Source organism: Globicephala melas, chromosome 20 (genome assembly GCF_963455315.2).
Source record: "Globicephala melas chromosome 20, mGloMel1.2, whole genome shotgun sequence".
In the NCBI taxonomy this organism is placed as follows: Eukaryota; Metazoa; Chordata; class Mammalia; order Artiodactyla; family Delphinidae; genus Globicephala; species Globicephala melas.
The window spans coordinates 32,986,317-32,998,485 of NC_083333.1; the positions used below are offsets into that span (position 1 = coordinate 32,986,317).

The 12,169-nt window shown below is 57.4% G+C and overlaps 1 protein-coding gene across 8 annotated transcripts in view; it reads left to right on the forward strand.

Annotated features, from left to right (window-relative positions):
- ASPSCR1 (ASPSCR1 tether for SLC2A4, UBX domain containing) overlaps nucleotides 1-12,169 on the forward strand; it is a 30,997-nt gene continuing 18,828 nt past the window's right edge. For 3 of the 8 annotated variants that reach the window (XM_030843238.3, XM_030843239.3, XM_030843240.3), the window contains exons 1-4: nucleotides 1-170; nucleotides 1,073-1,128; nucleotides 4,087-4,201; nucleotides 5,486-5,586. In XM_030843238.3, coding sequence (XP_030699098.1) covers nucleotides 69-170; nucleotides 1,073-1,128; nucleotides 4,087-4,201; nucleotides 5,486-5,586 — 374 coding nt within the window. In that variant the 5' untranslated portion in view covers nucleotides 1-68. Of the gene's footprint in view, nucleotides 171-368; nucleotides 652-1,072; nucleotides 1,129-1,969; nucleotides 2,161-4,086; nucleotides 4,202-5,485; nucleotides 5,587-12,169 lie in introns of those variants that run through there. The other 5 variants (XR_004036429.3, XM_030843242.3, XM_060290312.2 and 2 more) reach the window with 4 other exon arrangements.

Here is a 12,169-nt window from a genome sequence, read left to right on the forward strand (position 1 = left end):
CTGTGCGTCCGGCTGTTGCGGATAAAGTTTGACGCTGGGCGGGCGGCGGCAGGTCACGTGAGGAGAAGATGGCGGCCCCGGCGGGCAGCGGGGGCTCTGCGGTGTCGGTGCTGGCCCCGAACGGGCGGCGCCACACGGTGAAGGTGACGCCGAGCACAGTGCTACTGCAGGTGCGGCCGCGGGCGGGCGGCGGGCGGCAAGCAGGGACGCGACGGCCGCGACTCGGCGCCGGCCGCTCCTGCGGTTCCTGCGAGGGCCGCGGGGCGGGGCCGGGCGGGACCCTCGGGGCGGGGTCTGCGACGTCCAATGAGCGGCCTCCTGGCGCGGTGGGCCCGCCCACTTCCGCGCCGGGCTCCGGGTCCGTGGGGGCGGGGGCGCCGCACTCAGGGGCTGTCAGGGGTCGCGGCCTCTGCCACCCCCACCCGAGCTCGCGGTCCTCCGAGCCCGCCTCCGAGGGCCCCCGAACCTTGTCCCCACCCCGGGGTCGCCCTTCGTCTCGGTGTGCTGTGGCCGGGTGTGCTGAGTCACTCGCAGCACTTCACCGGGCACCTGGCGGACGTCGATTGCATTACGTTGGAAATGCTTGTTGGACCCTGAAGTGTAGGGGACGGTGCACATACACGGTGGTGCAGGGGGCTGAGACGATGAATGGTAACTCAGTGTGTGCAGGGTAGGGACTGGGGCTCCCGCCCAGGGAGGCACCTAGGACCCACTCGAGCTGGGTCTCTGTGGAGTTTGAACTTTATTCTCTGTGTGTGGGGTGTCCCCGAGTGTAGGAAGATGTCTGTGGTGCCGGGTTTGTTGGGGACCCGGTTTGTTGGGTCCCACAGAGCTGGGTTGACAAAGCAGGCCCAGTGAGGAGGAGGAGAGTGAGCAGGATTTGCAGGTGAGATGTGTGGAGCTGTTGAGTGGACGGTCCATCACCTGGCTTGTATTAGGCTTAGTCCTACAGAGCCGACCGGCTCTCCAAGAGGTGGACTCTGTGCCCTTGGCTGCCTCAGTGTCACTTGCCTACCCCCGCCGGGGCCCACCAGGCCAGATACAGTGGCTCATGCCCTCATCTCACCCCTAGGTCCTGGAGGACACGTGCCATCGGCAGGACTTCAACCCCAACGAGTACGACCTGAAGTGAGTTTGCTTTGGCCGGGCCTCGGGCTCCAAATCCATCCACCCTTCCCGCAGGGCCCTGCTGAGGCTTAAACCCACAAGGTTTATTCTCTCACCCTCTGGAGGCTAGAAGCCCCTAATGATGGTGTTGGTGGGGCCGCACTCCCTCCAGAGGTCTAGGGGAGGCACCTGTCTTGCCTCTTTCAGCTTTTGGGGGCTCCAGGCGTCCCTGGGCTTGTGGCCGCCTCCCTCCAGTCTCTGCCTCCCTGCTTCCTGTGTGTTTGTGTCTCTCCTCTTTTGTCTCTTATAAGGCTACTTGTCTTTGAATTTAGGGGCTACCATGTAATCCAGGATGACCTCATCTCAAGATCCTTAATTACATCTGCAAAGGCCTTGTTTCCAAATAAGGCACATTCATGAGTTCTGGGTGTTAGGATGTGGATATGTCTCTTTAGGGGCCACCATTCTACTCACTGCAGAGGGCTTTTGTGCATTTGGTTGTGTAAGTTCCTGGTGGAGCTCTGAGGGCAAGAGGAGGTGGTCATGGAGAAATGGGAAGAAACCTGCAAACTGTAGGTGGGTTCTGGTGGGCTCACAGACTCTGGAGTTGTGTGCATGGGTCTTTGTGTGCAGGCATCTTTCCAAAGAGAGGGCTTTTACCAGATTCTTGTGGGGTCTAAGGCAATGAAAGGCTCAAAACGCCTCACTGGTTGGTATGGATTTCTGTCCCGTATGGGGAGCTTCCAATCTTAGCAGCGGCGTGTCCTTCACTGTTTGGCTGTCCTCACATTCAGGGGTAGAGAGGAGCCCAAGGGGTGGGAGCCTGCTCTGCTAGACCTGGCCCGTGCTGCCTCTCACGTAGGGCTCTGCAGAGGAGGTGTGAGTGGAGATGCCCTCACGTCATCCCAGATCTCTGCCTCTTGCCACCGAGAATCCTAGGGCCAGTGCTGGGCTGTCCCCTGGCATCCTGTCACAGAGCTGTGTGCCCTTTCTTTGCTCTCCCTGAACCTGCCTGAGATCTCCACGTGGTGCCTGGTTGGACTGTTACAACAGGTATTGATTTTTCTCTTGTCTCCTTTGTATCCACCGACTGTGTAATTTGTTTAAAAACTGCTGCCACTGCTACCGAAGGCAGCGTTTTGCACACGCATGTGTGTGCACGTGTGTGAGACCCCTTCCTCTCATCTCCAGAGCTCTGAGCCCCGCTTCTCGGGTTTTCCTTAGGTCATCTGTCCTGTCTTGCACTTGACGTTGAGGTTGTTATAAGGCAATTTCCAGCCAGTGTTGAAGATGGGTATCAAAGGTGTTTCTTTCCCAAGTCTTCTAAACGCCCTATTCATGTTCAGAAAACCATTGTTTCCAAAGGCATCTTGGCATTCATGCCATCGGGTGACCACTTTGTGTGTATTCAAAGCTCACATTCTCTCACTAGTGCTGTAGTTTTTCCCCTAAACGTTCATTGAAAATAGAGCTCACAGTCTGATTTCTGAGAGACATAAATAAGTTCTCTTTTTCCCTCTTCTGGTGACTTATTCTGGCTGCTGTCTGTCTCTTGTAAAGTCAAGGCCACACGGCAGAACTATTTTCTACTGTGGGCAGGAGCTTTTCTGAGACCCAAGTGATCTATAGGGTTAACAGTGGTGGTTCTCCTTCCTGTAGGGTTCCTGGGAGCTAAGGGGGTCAGGAGGAGAGGGCCCAGGGTCACTCAGGCTCCAGGGCCACCTGACCGCCACCCTCCCTGCCCACGGGTGAGGCAGTGTCCAGGCCTTCAAAGCCCACGCCCCTTCCTCTCTCTCCTCTTCTCAGGAGTGGGTATCTGCCTCCCTGTCAGTCCACCAAAGAGGTATGATCTGAGATGGATATCAAGAGCTGCAGATTGTGGTCCCAGCACTGCCTTTGGGTGGCCTGGGCTACCTACTGGCACTTCTCATCTGAGTTTCCTGTTTGTGAAGTAGGGTGACCACGACCCTGACTGTGCGTCTCGGGAGGGCAGGCTGTCAATAGAGAGCAGCAGGCGTCTCGGAGGTCCCTGGATTCTCCACCTGCCCTTCTCTCCTGGCTGTGGATATTTCCGCCCTGACTCACCAGTTCACTTCGCTCCCCTCAGTTCCTTCCAAGAACCATCCCTCCTTGGATCCAGGAGCTCTATGCATGAGGGTCAGAGGAGGCTGCAAGCCCATGTGGGCCTCTTCCTCATCTGTTGGAAGCTCTAAGCTGCCAGGTCCCTGTGCAGCAGCTAAAACATGCAGGACACAGGCAGAGAGACTGAAGGGCTGCTCCAGGGTTGGAGGACCTGGCTTTGTGAGCTAGGAATGGCGGTCTCAGCCCTTCATCTGTGAATCTCAGCCACCGTGAGGGCCTGGCTCTCCATGGAGACTTCAGGCCCGGTCATTCCATTTGTGGTTCTCTAGAACTTTTGCCTCTGTCACTGGTCTTTGGGGTTGTGGCCCTGCTTCCAAGGGTAGCAGGAAGCAGGAGTGACAGGAGCGGGTCATTTTGGCTGATGGCCAGCAGCACAGGGAGAGTGGCCACAGTGGCCAGACTGCTGCAGCTCCGAGCAGTGGCGACAAGGCATCGTTCTGTTAGAACTTTTCTGCGCAGAGCATGGTGCACACCCCTTAGTCATGCCCACGTGCGCTTTTATCTTCTGAGTTTGTACTTGGGCTGGTTGCTGCTTCACAGTCTGAAAGAGCAGGCCCTCGGTTTGCCCCAGGGGTGACCTGTCTGTGTTCTCTCTGTTCTTGCCTGAACTGTATCAATGCTCACTCTCTCTTTCCTTTGGAAGACCCACTGCTGGAGTCAGGGACCCACCCTGTCTCTGCAGGCTTGCTGGCCGTCACTCTGTTCCTGCAGCCTTGGCGCCATGGGCTGTGGAATTGCTAGCCAGACGTGGGCGTCACTCTGCTTGTGCCGTGGTCCCGGCAGGGCTGGGCTGTGTTTGGGTCGGCGGGCAGCCTGTGGCTTTGGTCTGTTTTGCAGGTTTCAGAGGAATGTGCTTGACCTCTCTCTCCAGTGGAGATTTGCCAATCTGCCCAATAACGCCAAGCTGGAGATGGTGCCCATCTCCCGGAGCCGCGAGGGGCCCGAGAACATGGTAGGTGGCTCTCAAGGAGGGACTGGCTTCACTGCTCCTCCCGGCTCTTCCATTCAGACCATTTGGGCCGCAGGATGTATCAGCAGGCCGAGCAGACGGGGTGTGGAGCGTGGGCTGTTTCAGAGGGCTGTGCAGGCGAGGCACTTGTCCTTGTCCTTGGGTGAGGCTGCCTTCTCTAAGTTAGGCCAGAGCCACTTTTCTACTCCAAAAGCTGATGATTGGAAATGAGACTTTTCATTCTTTGTGCTGAATGTTTTTTGGGGGTGGGGGGTGGAGAGGCGGTTAATTGTGCTGTGTCTGTATCAGCGTGCTGGTAGCATCCACCATACGACCTGATGTTTCTGGTCAGAAAATCACCAAGAGTCTTAGAGCCCACAGGACTCTGTGCGGTGTCCAGTGGAGCCTCACTTCTGGGACGAGGACACCCAGCTCAGGGGCGCAGGCTTCCTCTGACCAGTCTTGGGTAGACCACAGCCCGAGTCTCCTGACTGCAGTCCACTGCTTTCTACCAAATCAGTAACTTTTATGTCCTAGGGATTTAGTGAATGACACTAGGGTTACTGTGGATAGAGACAAGAATCATGGTGATAGCTGCTCTCTTGTGCACAAGTGGGTCCTTTACATACAAAACTGCAAATTCTCCCAACACTGCAGGGAAGTGGTTTTCATCCATGTCGAGAGGCAAGGAGGCTCAGGCCCTGGGGTGTTAGTTCTCTGTCCAGAGCCCACCAGGAGTCAGGCGCCTGGGGCTGAGCTTATTAATACACCTCTTTTTCCATTACAGTTGTGGTTCTCAGCCTTTCACATGGAAGCACCCTGACTTCCCTTGTGGGTTCCTTGGGTGTGCTGGAGACCCCCTCGCAGTTTCTTCCCACAAAACAGTTCCTCCTTTGTTTGTTATTGGGATTTAATGTAAATAAACGTGCCCTTGAGGAGTCCCTTGGCTAGAAGGGCAGGAGTAGCAATGACCTAGAGAGTCATGCGCTGGGCTGTGACAGGTGGGGCTGTGCAAGGTCCTTACCTTGGGTCTCTGCACTCGTGCTTTAGTGTGTCTGTTGTTCAACAGAGGGACCAGAGGAGAATTTACCCCCTTGTGGGTTATAGACTTGTGTCACTATTTAGGGAGATAATTGTTAAAATTATCCTGTAAGGCAGTGTGCTCCCTTACTAAAATTCAGCAAACACAATGCCCTCCGCCTGTGCCCTAAGGATCAGACTTGGTCTGGGGTCCAGCTGGGATAGCTGCTCCTCTTCCTGACTTGGTTCCTGTATCTCGCCCCTCAGGTGCGCATTGCTCTGCAGTTGGATGATGGCTCCAGGTTGCAAGACACTTTCTGCTCAGGCCAGACACTCTGGGAGCTTCTCTGCCGTTTTGCCCAGATCAGGTAAGTGTCAGTGAGCAGGTTTGGGGCTCTGCCTCCCTCTGCCCTGGGGATGCTGCCACGGTCACTGGGGCTAGTCCAGGGCCACAAGCCTGAGCTTTGCTTTGACTTCATACCAGCAGGTGCTGGTCACCAGTAGCTCATCTTTTTTACTTGGTGTCCTGGTATGATAGCCAGGCCGTGCCCTTCTGGAAGAGCTTGTGGGGAACCCAAGAGGTCCCCACCTGTGTGGTGAGCAGTCAGGGGAGAAGTGGGGTGCTGGGCTTCTCAGCTGACAAATGTTGCAGGTGTAAAACTTCCTTGTCGTGAGAATGGGCCGTATTTAAAGAAAACATCTTGATGACAGTTAACATGTGTCAGTTTCTATCTGGTGATTAATGGTTTAAACTTTATTTCTGAGTGTGTCAAAATGGTAGTCTTCTAAGTTTTGGTTTTTCATTGTGGGATGGAAGACTTTGTCCACTTTTAAAGGTCTCAACCAACAGAATGGAAGGGACCGTGAGAGGGTGTAGTGGTTGCTGTGTGGCCGTGGGCAAGTTGTTTGCCCTCTGTGGGCCTCGCAGGGGTGATGTGAGGATGAGATGAGTTAATGTGTCTCAAGTGCCGAGAACAGGACCTTGCCCACAGTTTGTCTGTGCAGAAGAAGGGGCTCTGGGTAGGGCCATCACGGTGACAGGCCCTCTAGGAAAGCCTGCTCTGATCTGATGTGGCACCCACTGCCCCTGCTGTCCCAGCATCCAGATTCCTGCTCCCCCACCTCAGCCGCTCCCATGGAACTCCTCTCCCCGTATCTGATGTGCTGGTGTCCCCCTGTTGCCAGTTCTTTCTATGACGAGGCCACGGTGGGCTGCTGTGCAAAGACCAGCTGGCCCCTTCCCCTCCTATGAGCCTGGTCCTGGGTAGCCGGGGATGCCGCCCCTGCAGCCAGCTTCTGCTTCCTACCCAGATGCTCTCCTGAGAGAACTCTGCCCCCACTCAGGTGGCTTCTGACAGTATTAGGGCTTCTAAAATGAGTACATAGGCTGCCACCTCACTCTACTGCTCTTGGCACCTGTTGTCTGACTGGTTCCTCTGTCAGCTGGGGGGGTCAGGCTGCTGTTACCCTTGTTTTCAGAAGAAGAAACAGAGACCCAGGGGAGGAGGGGGCTCCTCAAAGCCCAGGGCCTGGGTTGCCAGCACCTGCCTTCTCAGCTGCTGAAAAGATGGGGCCTCTGCTCTGTTTCTACTTCCTTCTTTCATTTATTCAGCACAGGCTTGGCTGGGGCTCTAGTAGGAAGTTAGTCCTGGTCTCCCATAGCTAATAGGCAGGTATACAGAACTACCAGAAGAAACTATCAGAAGCTATCACAAAGAAGAAGGGAAGATGCCTTGGGAGGTGGTGGGGAAGGTCGTGGAGGAGCCAGCTGCACTAGGATCTGAGAAGGAGACATCTGGGCCAAAGGAGCAGCAAGTGCAAAGGCCCTGGGGCAGAAATAAGGAGAGGAGAAACACATGGAACACAGCTTGTGATTCTTCTCCCTCCCAAAAGGCAACTAAAACGTCATTAAAGGACTTTACAGAGATACAGCCTGGAGGATGGAGAGAGCAGGAGCTGAGGCAGTGACAGCACCTGGACGTGGGTGGGGAGGGTGACAAGGGGCCAGGGGTGGCAGGGGGGTGGCCAGGGCAGGCGCTGGATGACGTGGGGTCCTAGATCCCCTCGCACTCCATGCTGCTGGTGCCAGAGCTGGTTCCCTGGGTAGGGTGGGGCTCTCTGGACTGGGGATGCCCTTGCTGTCCCGAGAACCGGGGTAGGTGAGCGTGAGCCCCCCATGTGGCTTCCAAAATGGTGGAAGCTCCCAATGTTGGGGGCATGGGTGGCTCCCCAGATCACCACCTGGATACTGATAGCTGCACTGCAGCCAGAGCCCTGGGCGTAAACAGGAGCCCACAGCCAAAGGTGCCCAGACATTTGAGCAAGGCTGACGTGAGAGGCTAATGCAGACAGACAGGAAGAGATGGCAGCTGTCAGGACGGGTGACAGCATTTGTTCCTGTTCTCCGAGGATGGAGGGGCTGTTGGAACTGGAGCTGGATGCTATTAAAAAGAAACATTCAAAGATAAGGAAGGGCTTCCCTGGTGGCGCAGTGGTTGAGGGTCCGCCTGCCAATGCAGGGGACACGGGTTCGTGCCCCGGTCTCGGAGGATCCCACATGCCGTGGAGCGGCTGGGCCCGTGAGCCATGGCCTCTGAGCCTGCGCATCCGGAGCCTGTGCTCCGCAACGGGAGAGGCCACAACAGTGAGAGCCCCGCGTGCTGCAAAAAAAAAAAAAAAAAAAAAAGGAAGAGCCCTTGGAAGTGGATCGGAAAGCTGCAGTAGAAGGTGCAGGGGTCAGCCACAGCTATGGATCAAACGGCACAATCCCTGTCACACATGACAGGGTGCCGCGTGTCTGGGAGTGGCCGGTGGTCCGAGGATATGCCGTTCTACTCACGCGCCTGAGGGTTAGCCGGTGTGACTGGCTGGTCTGCAGCCTGACTGAGCGCATTCTTTCCGAGGTGGCAAATGCCTGAGGGCACGTGGGGTCCGCCACTCGAGGCTTGGGAGCCGATGCTTGGACCTGGGGTGCAGGGTCCCTGCCATCCCTCCTCCTGGGAGGAGCCACAGAGCCAGGCGGCCAAGCACAGGATGGAGGCCAGAGGAAGGGGACTTGGGACAGGACAGGCCGCTGGCTCCTGATACTGCATCTCTAGAAATAAAACAGAAGCACAGGAGGAAGCTGGTGAAGATGGTGGGAAACCGTCCTGGAACCGAACGGCATGAGTTTCCAGAGTGACAGGCCGGCTATGCCTGTACCAGTGGGGCCTCATCTGGTGGCATCACTGTAACTCATCAGGAGCTGGAGATGATGGGATGGTTCCCCACGCTCAGAGAGGGACAGCAGTCCTGCACAAAGGCCTCAGGCTCCCTGTGGCACCACCAGGAAGGTGGCCAAGCAGTGCCTTCAGAATACTGTAGGAAATTCATTTGTTCTAGAATTCTCTATTTTGCTAGATTGTTGAAGGGTGAGGATGAAACAAAGCCATTTTTAGACACAAAGGTCACCCATTTACCGCACACACCCTCTGAGCAAGCTGCTAACTGCTCCACCAAAGGGCAGGCGGGCAGGTCCACCCAGAAGCAGGCAGACGAGGGGCGTGGGGGGCTGACGCCTGGGCCCCAGACACAGGCGTGGTGGGAGCCCATGTTGCCAGGCCCCCCGCTTAGGCTGTGACCACCAAAAGGAGGAGTAACCCAGAGGGAGGAGACGGGGCTCCATGGTACGGGGTCCATCCCCCCGGGAAGACTGGGTGGTTCCTCAGCTGTTGGCCTGGGGAGCCAGGGTCGCCCTGTCATGATGAAGCCTGATGCTCCCATCTGGCCCTCGAGTTGTTGGCTGGGCGGTCTGGGGGCTGCCTCTGTGGAGGGGCCGAGGTGCTGGGAACACTGGTTCACACGAGCCTCTCAGGACTGACTGACTCAGTAACCTGGGTTTAAGATACAAGAAACAGAATGTGGGGGCAGTGGGGACAGCGGCATAAGAAGCGAGGTGACATCAGGAGGATGTGGGCCCTGGGAGGGGTCGTCACGCAGGGACGAATTCTTGACTCTCGTGCGGCGTTGAGCACGGCACAGCACGCACCCTCTCTTTCTTGCTGTGACTGTTCTGCGTTTTTTTTGGAAATGCCCTCAGCATCGTTTCCATGGCTGTGCAGTCCTGTCCTGTGTGTGTGTGCGCGCGCGCGCCCAGCCCATCCTGTGGGCAGCTGGAGGTCTGTGCCCCACTCCGCCCTGAGAATTTACTCTGGAGGCAGAATTGCTGGCCCAGCAAATGGGGACTTGTCTCGGCTTCATCTCCGGAAGTGCAGGTCCGGGCCTTTCCTTGGAAGCTGGCACTCCCTAACCGTGAAGCAAGGTTCAGATGAGGGAGGGAGGGCAGCGTCTTCAGCCCCAACGTCATGGCCAGATGCCCAGTGAGCTGGCGAAACCATGCTGGGGCTGTGCAGGGGCTGCATCAGCTGCCCACCACTGCAAGGGCCTGCCAACATGGGGGGCAGCTGCCTGACAGGTCCGGTGAGGCAAGGGAGCTCTGGCTGGCTCACAGCAGCTCCCTTGCTGGCCGGGGGCAGGAAGCTCTGGGAATTTCAAGTGTCCAAGTCCCCACAGAGTGGGACAAGTAGGAAGCTAGTTTTTCTCACTTGATGCTTTTGGGAGCAGTAAGAGTCCCAGAGCAGCTGGTGCCGTGCATGGCCAGGAGCTGTGGGAGATGAGCACAGCACCCTGGATCCACTGTTGGTCAGGAGGCAGGTCCTATGCATGGGGATCAGGGTGGATGGTGGCCCGGCCCTGACCCTAGCATCTGGAGCAATGAACTGTCCACTGGACATGCCATGTGGGCCACATGTGCGGGACATGGAGGTAATTCAGAATTTTCTGGTAGCCACATCAAAGGAAAGTAAAAACAGGTGTAATTAATTTTAGGAATATAATTAACTTGACTCAGTATATCCAAAATATTCTCTGAACGTGTAATCAACAGGAAAAAGGAGATATTTTACATTCTTTGTTGGTAGGAGGTCTTTGAAATCCGGTGTGTCTCACACTTGGAGCTGGCCTCCTTCTGGGCCAGCTGCCCTGCGCGTGCTCGGCACCCGTGTGGACGGGTAGCCGCCACGGATGGCACTGGCTCCATGTGGGCTGGCCCGTCCTCCTCTCTGCTTCTCGGGCATCTGCTTCAGGGAGGGCTCCAGGCATGCCATGCCAGGCTGGATTCTTCCCGGAAGCCCGTTGCCCCTCTACACCTGGCCTCATTTCACAGCCAAGCCCACTGGTCCATCTCAGCCGTGTTCATCCCATGCATAGTAAAAGCAGGGAGTCGAGTGTCCCTGGGAAAGGTAGGTGTCTGCCTGTTCTCTCAGGGTCGTAGGGCCCCCAGGGCACAGCGGGCTGCAGGGAGGGGCTGCCCCTGAGGTTGGGGGCCGGCCTGTGGTCACGCTGTGCCCAGACCCAGAGCCTTGTGGGCGGGCAGCCAGAGGCCTAGATTCAGGGCTCTCGAGCAGCACCTCCCCACCCCCCGTCTTGTTTGGGAAGGCCAGAGGCTGCCTTCCCCCTGCAACTCCCCACTCCGTCTGCTCTGGAGGAGGAGTCTCTGTGATTCGGCTGAGCCTCGGCCTCCTTGCTCCCTTGGGCCACAACCTCATCTCTTTGTGGGTTGGGCTGCTGGGTGGTGGTGGATGAGTCACCTGGCCCCTTGGGATGTGGCCTCACCCACCCTGGGCTTCCTTGTGGCAGCAGGGACCCCTCTGAGCCTGAAGTCACAGCTCTGTTAGTTTCAGTTGGTTTTTGTCAGTTTTGGTTGTTCTTTTTTTTTTTTGCGGTACGCAGGCCTCTCACTGCTGTGGCCTCTCCCGTTGCAGAGCACAGGCTCCAGACGCGCAGGCTCAGCGGCCACGGCTCATGGGCCCAGCCGCTCCGCGGCATGTGGGATCTTCCTGGACCAGGGCACGAACCCATGTCCCCTGCATCGGCAGGTGGACTCTCAACCACTGCGCCACCAGGGAAGCCCTTGGTTGTTCTTGTGTGGGAGTGCTGTGGTGTCAGGCTTGTGTCGGTGGCACCTGAGTTTGTACCAGCCCAACTTGGTCAGGCCCAAACAGGTGACAAAAACAGAAGGGGCTCCAGATGCCTGCCTTGCCCCCAGTTCACAGCATCACCTCCCCGCGAGCCCTGCCAGGAGCCATCTGGGTGGGCGGATGGCCCATGTCTATGGGGTGACACCCTCCATGGTGGTTGAAGAGCACAGCAGCAGCAGCGCCTTTGCCCTGCCTGGCTGACCCTGCTGGCCCCAGGCCTGGCCCCGAGAGCAGGTGTGCCGGCCTTAGATAGAGTGAGATCCTGCCACTCCTCCCCAGCATCATCCCTTGGGCCAAGTGGCGTCCAGTGGCTCTGCCTGGGCTGGGGGGTGGGAGCAGGTCCAGGGGCACAAGGGTCCCCGGGAGGTCCCCTCTAGGCTCCCTCTGAGACACGTGGAACTTTAGCAATGTCTGTTGCAGGGAGTGGTGGCTTCGGCTCTCCGTTGAGCTGGAACCTCCTGGTCCACTGTCCTCGGCCGGATGGGAGAGCGCTGTTAATTGGCCAGGAAAGTCTGGAAGTGATCTCGGCTGCCCCTCCCCTCGGCGTGTTTACAGGCCTCTCCTCAGATCCCACACGCAGGAATCCGATCCCTCTGGAGGAGCCGACATCAAAGCTGAGCTGCTGTTTGATGTCCAGGGGCCTCCGAGGGCAGCAGGCAGGCAGGCCTTCCCGGGTGCTGCTGTGCTCTCGTCCCTGTTTGTGATTTGTGGTCCCCACGCTGGCATTGGGTGCCCTGGACAAGGATTTCGAGGGAGGACGCCTGGCCAGAACCCCTGAGAGCAGAGGGGACTCTGCCTGTCTCGTGGTGGGCAGTCAGCTTGCTTTCTGAGCCCAGCCCTGAAAGCTGCTGTCTCTGTTGCCGTTGAAAGGAGCAGGACCCCTGTGTCTCCCCACCGCCTTCCTCCTCTCTAGCCCTGGGATCTTGTTTGCTGG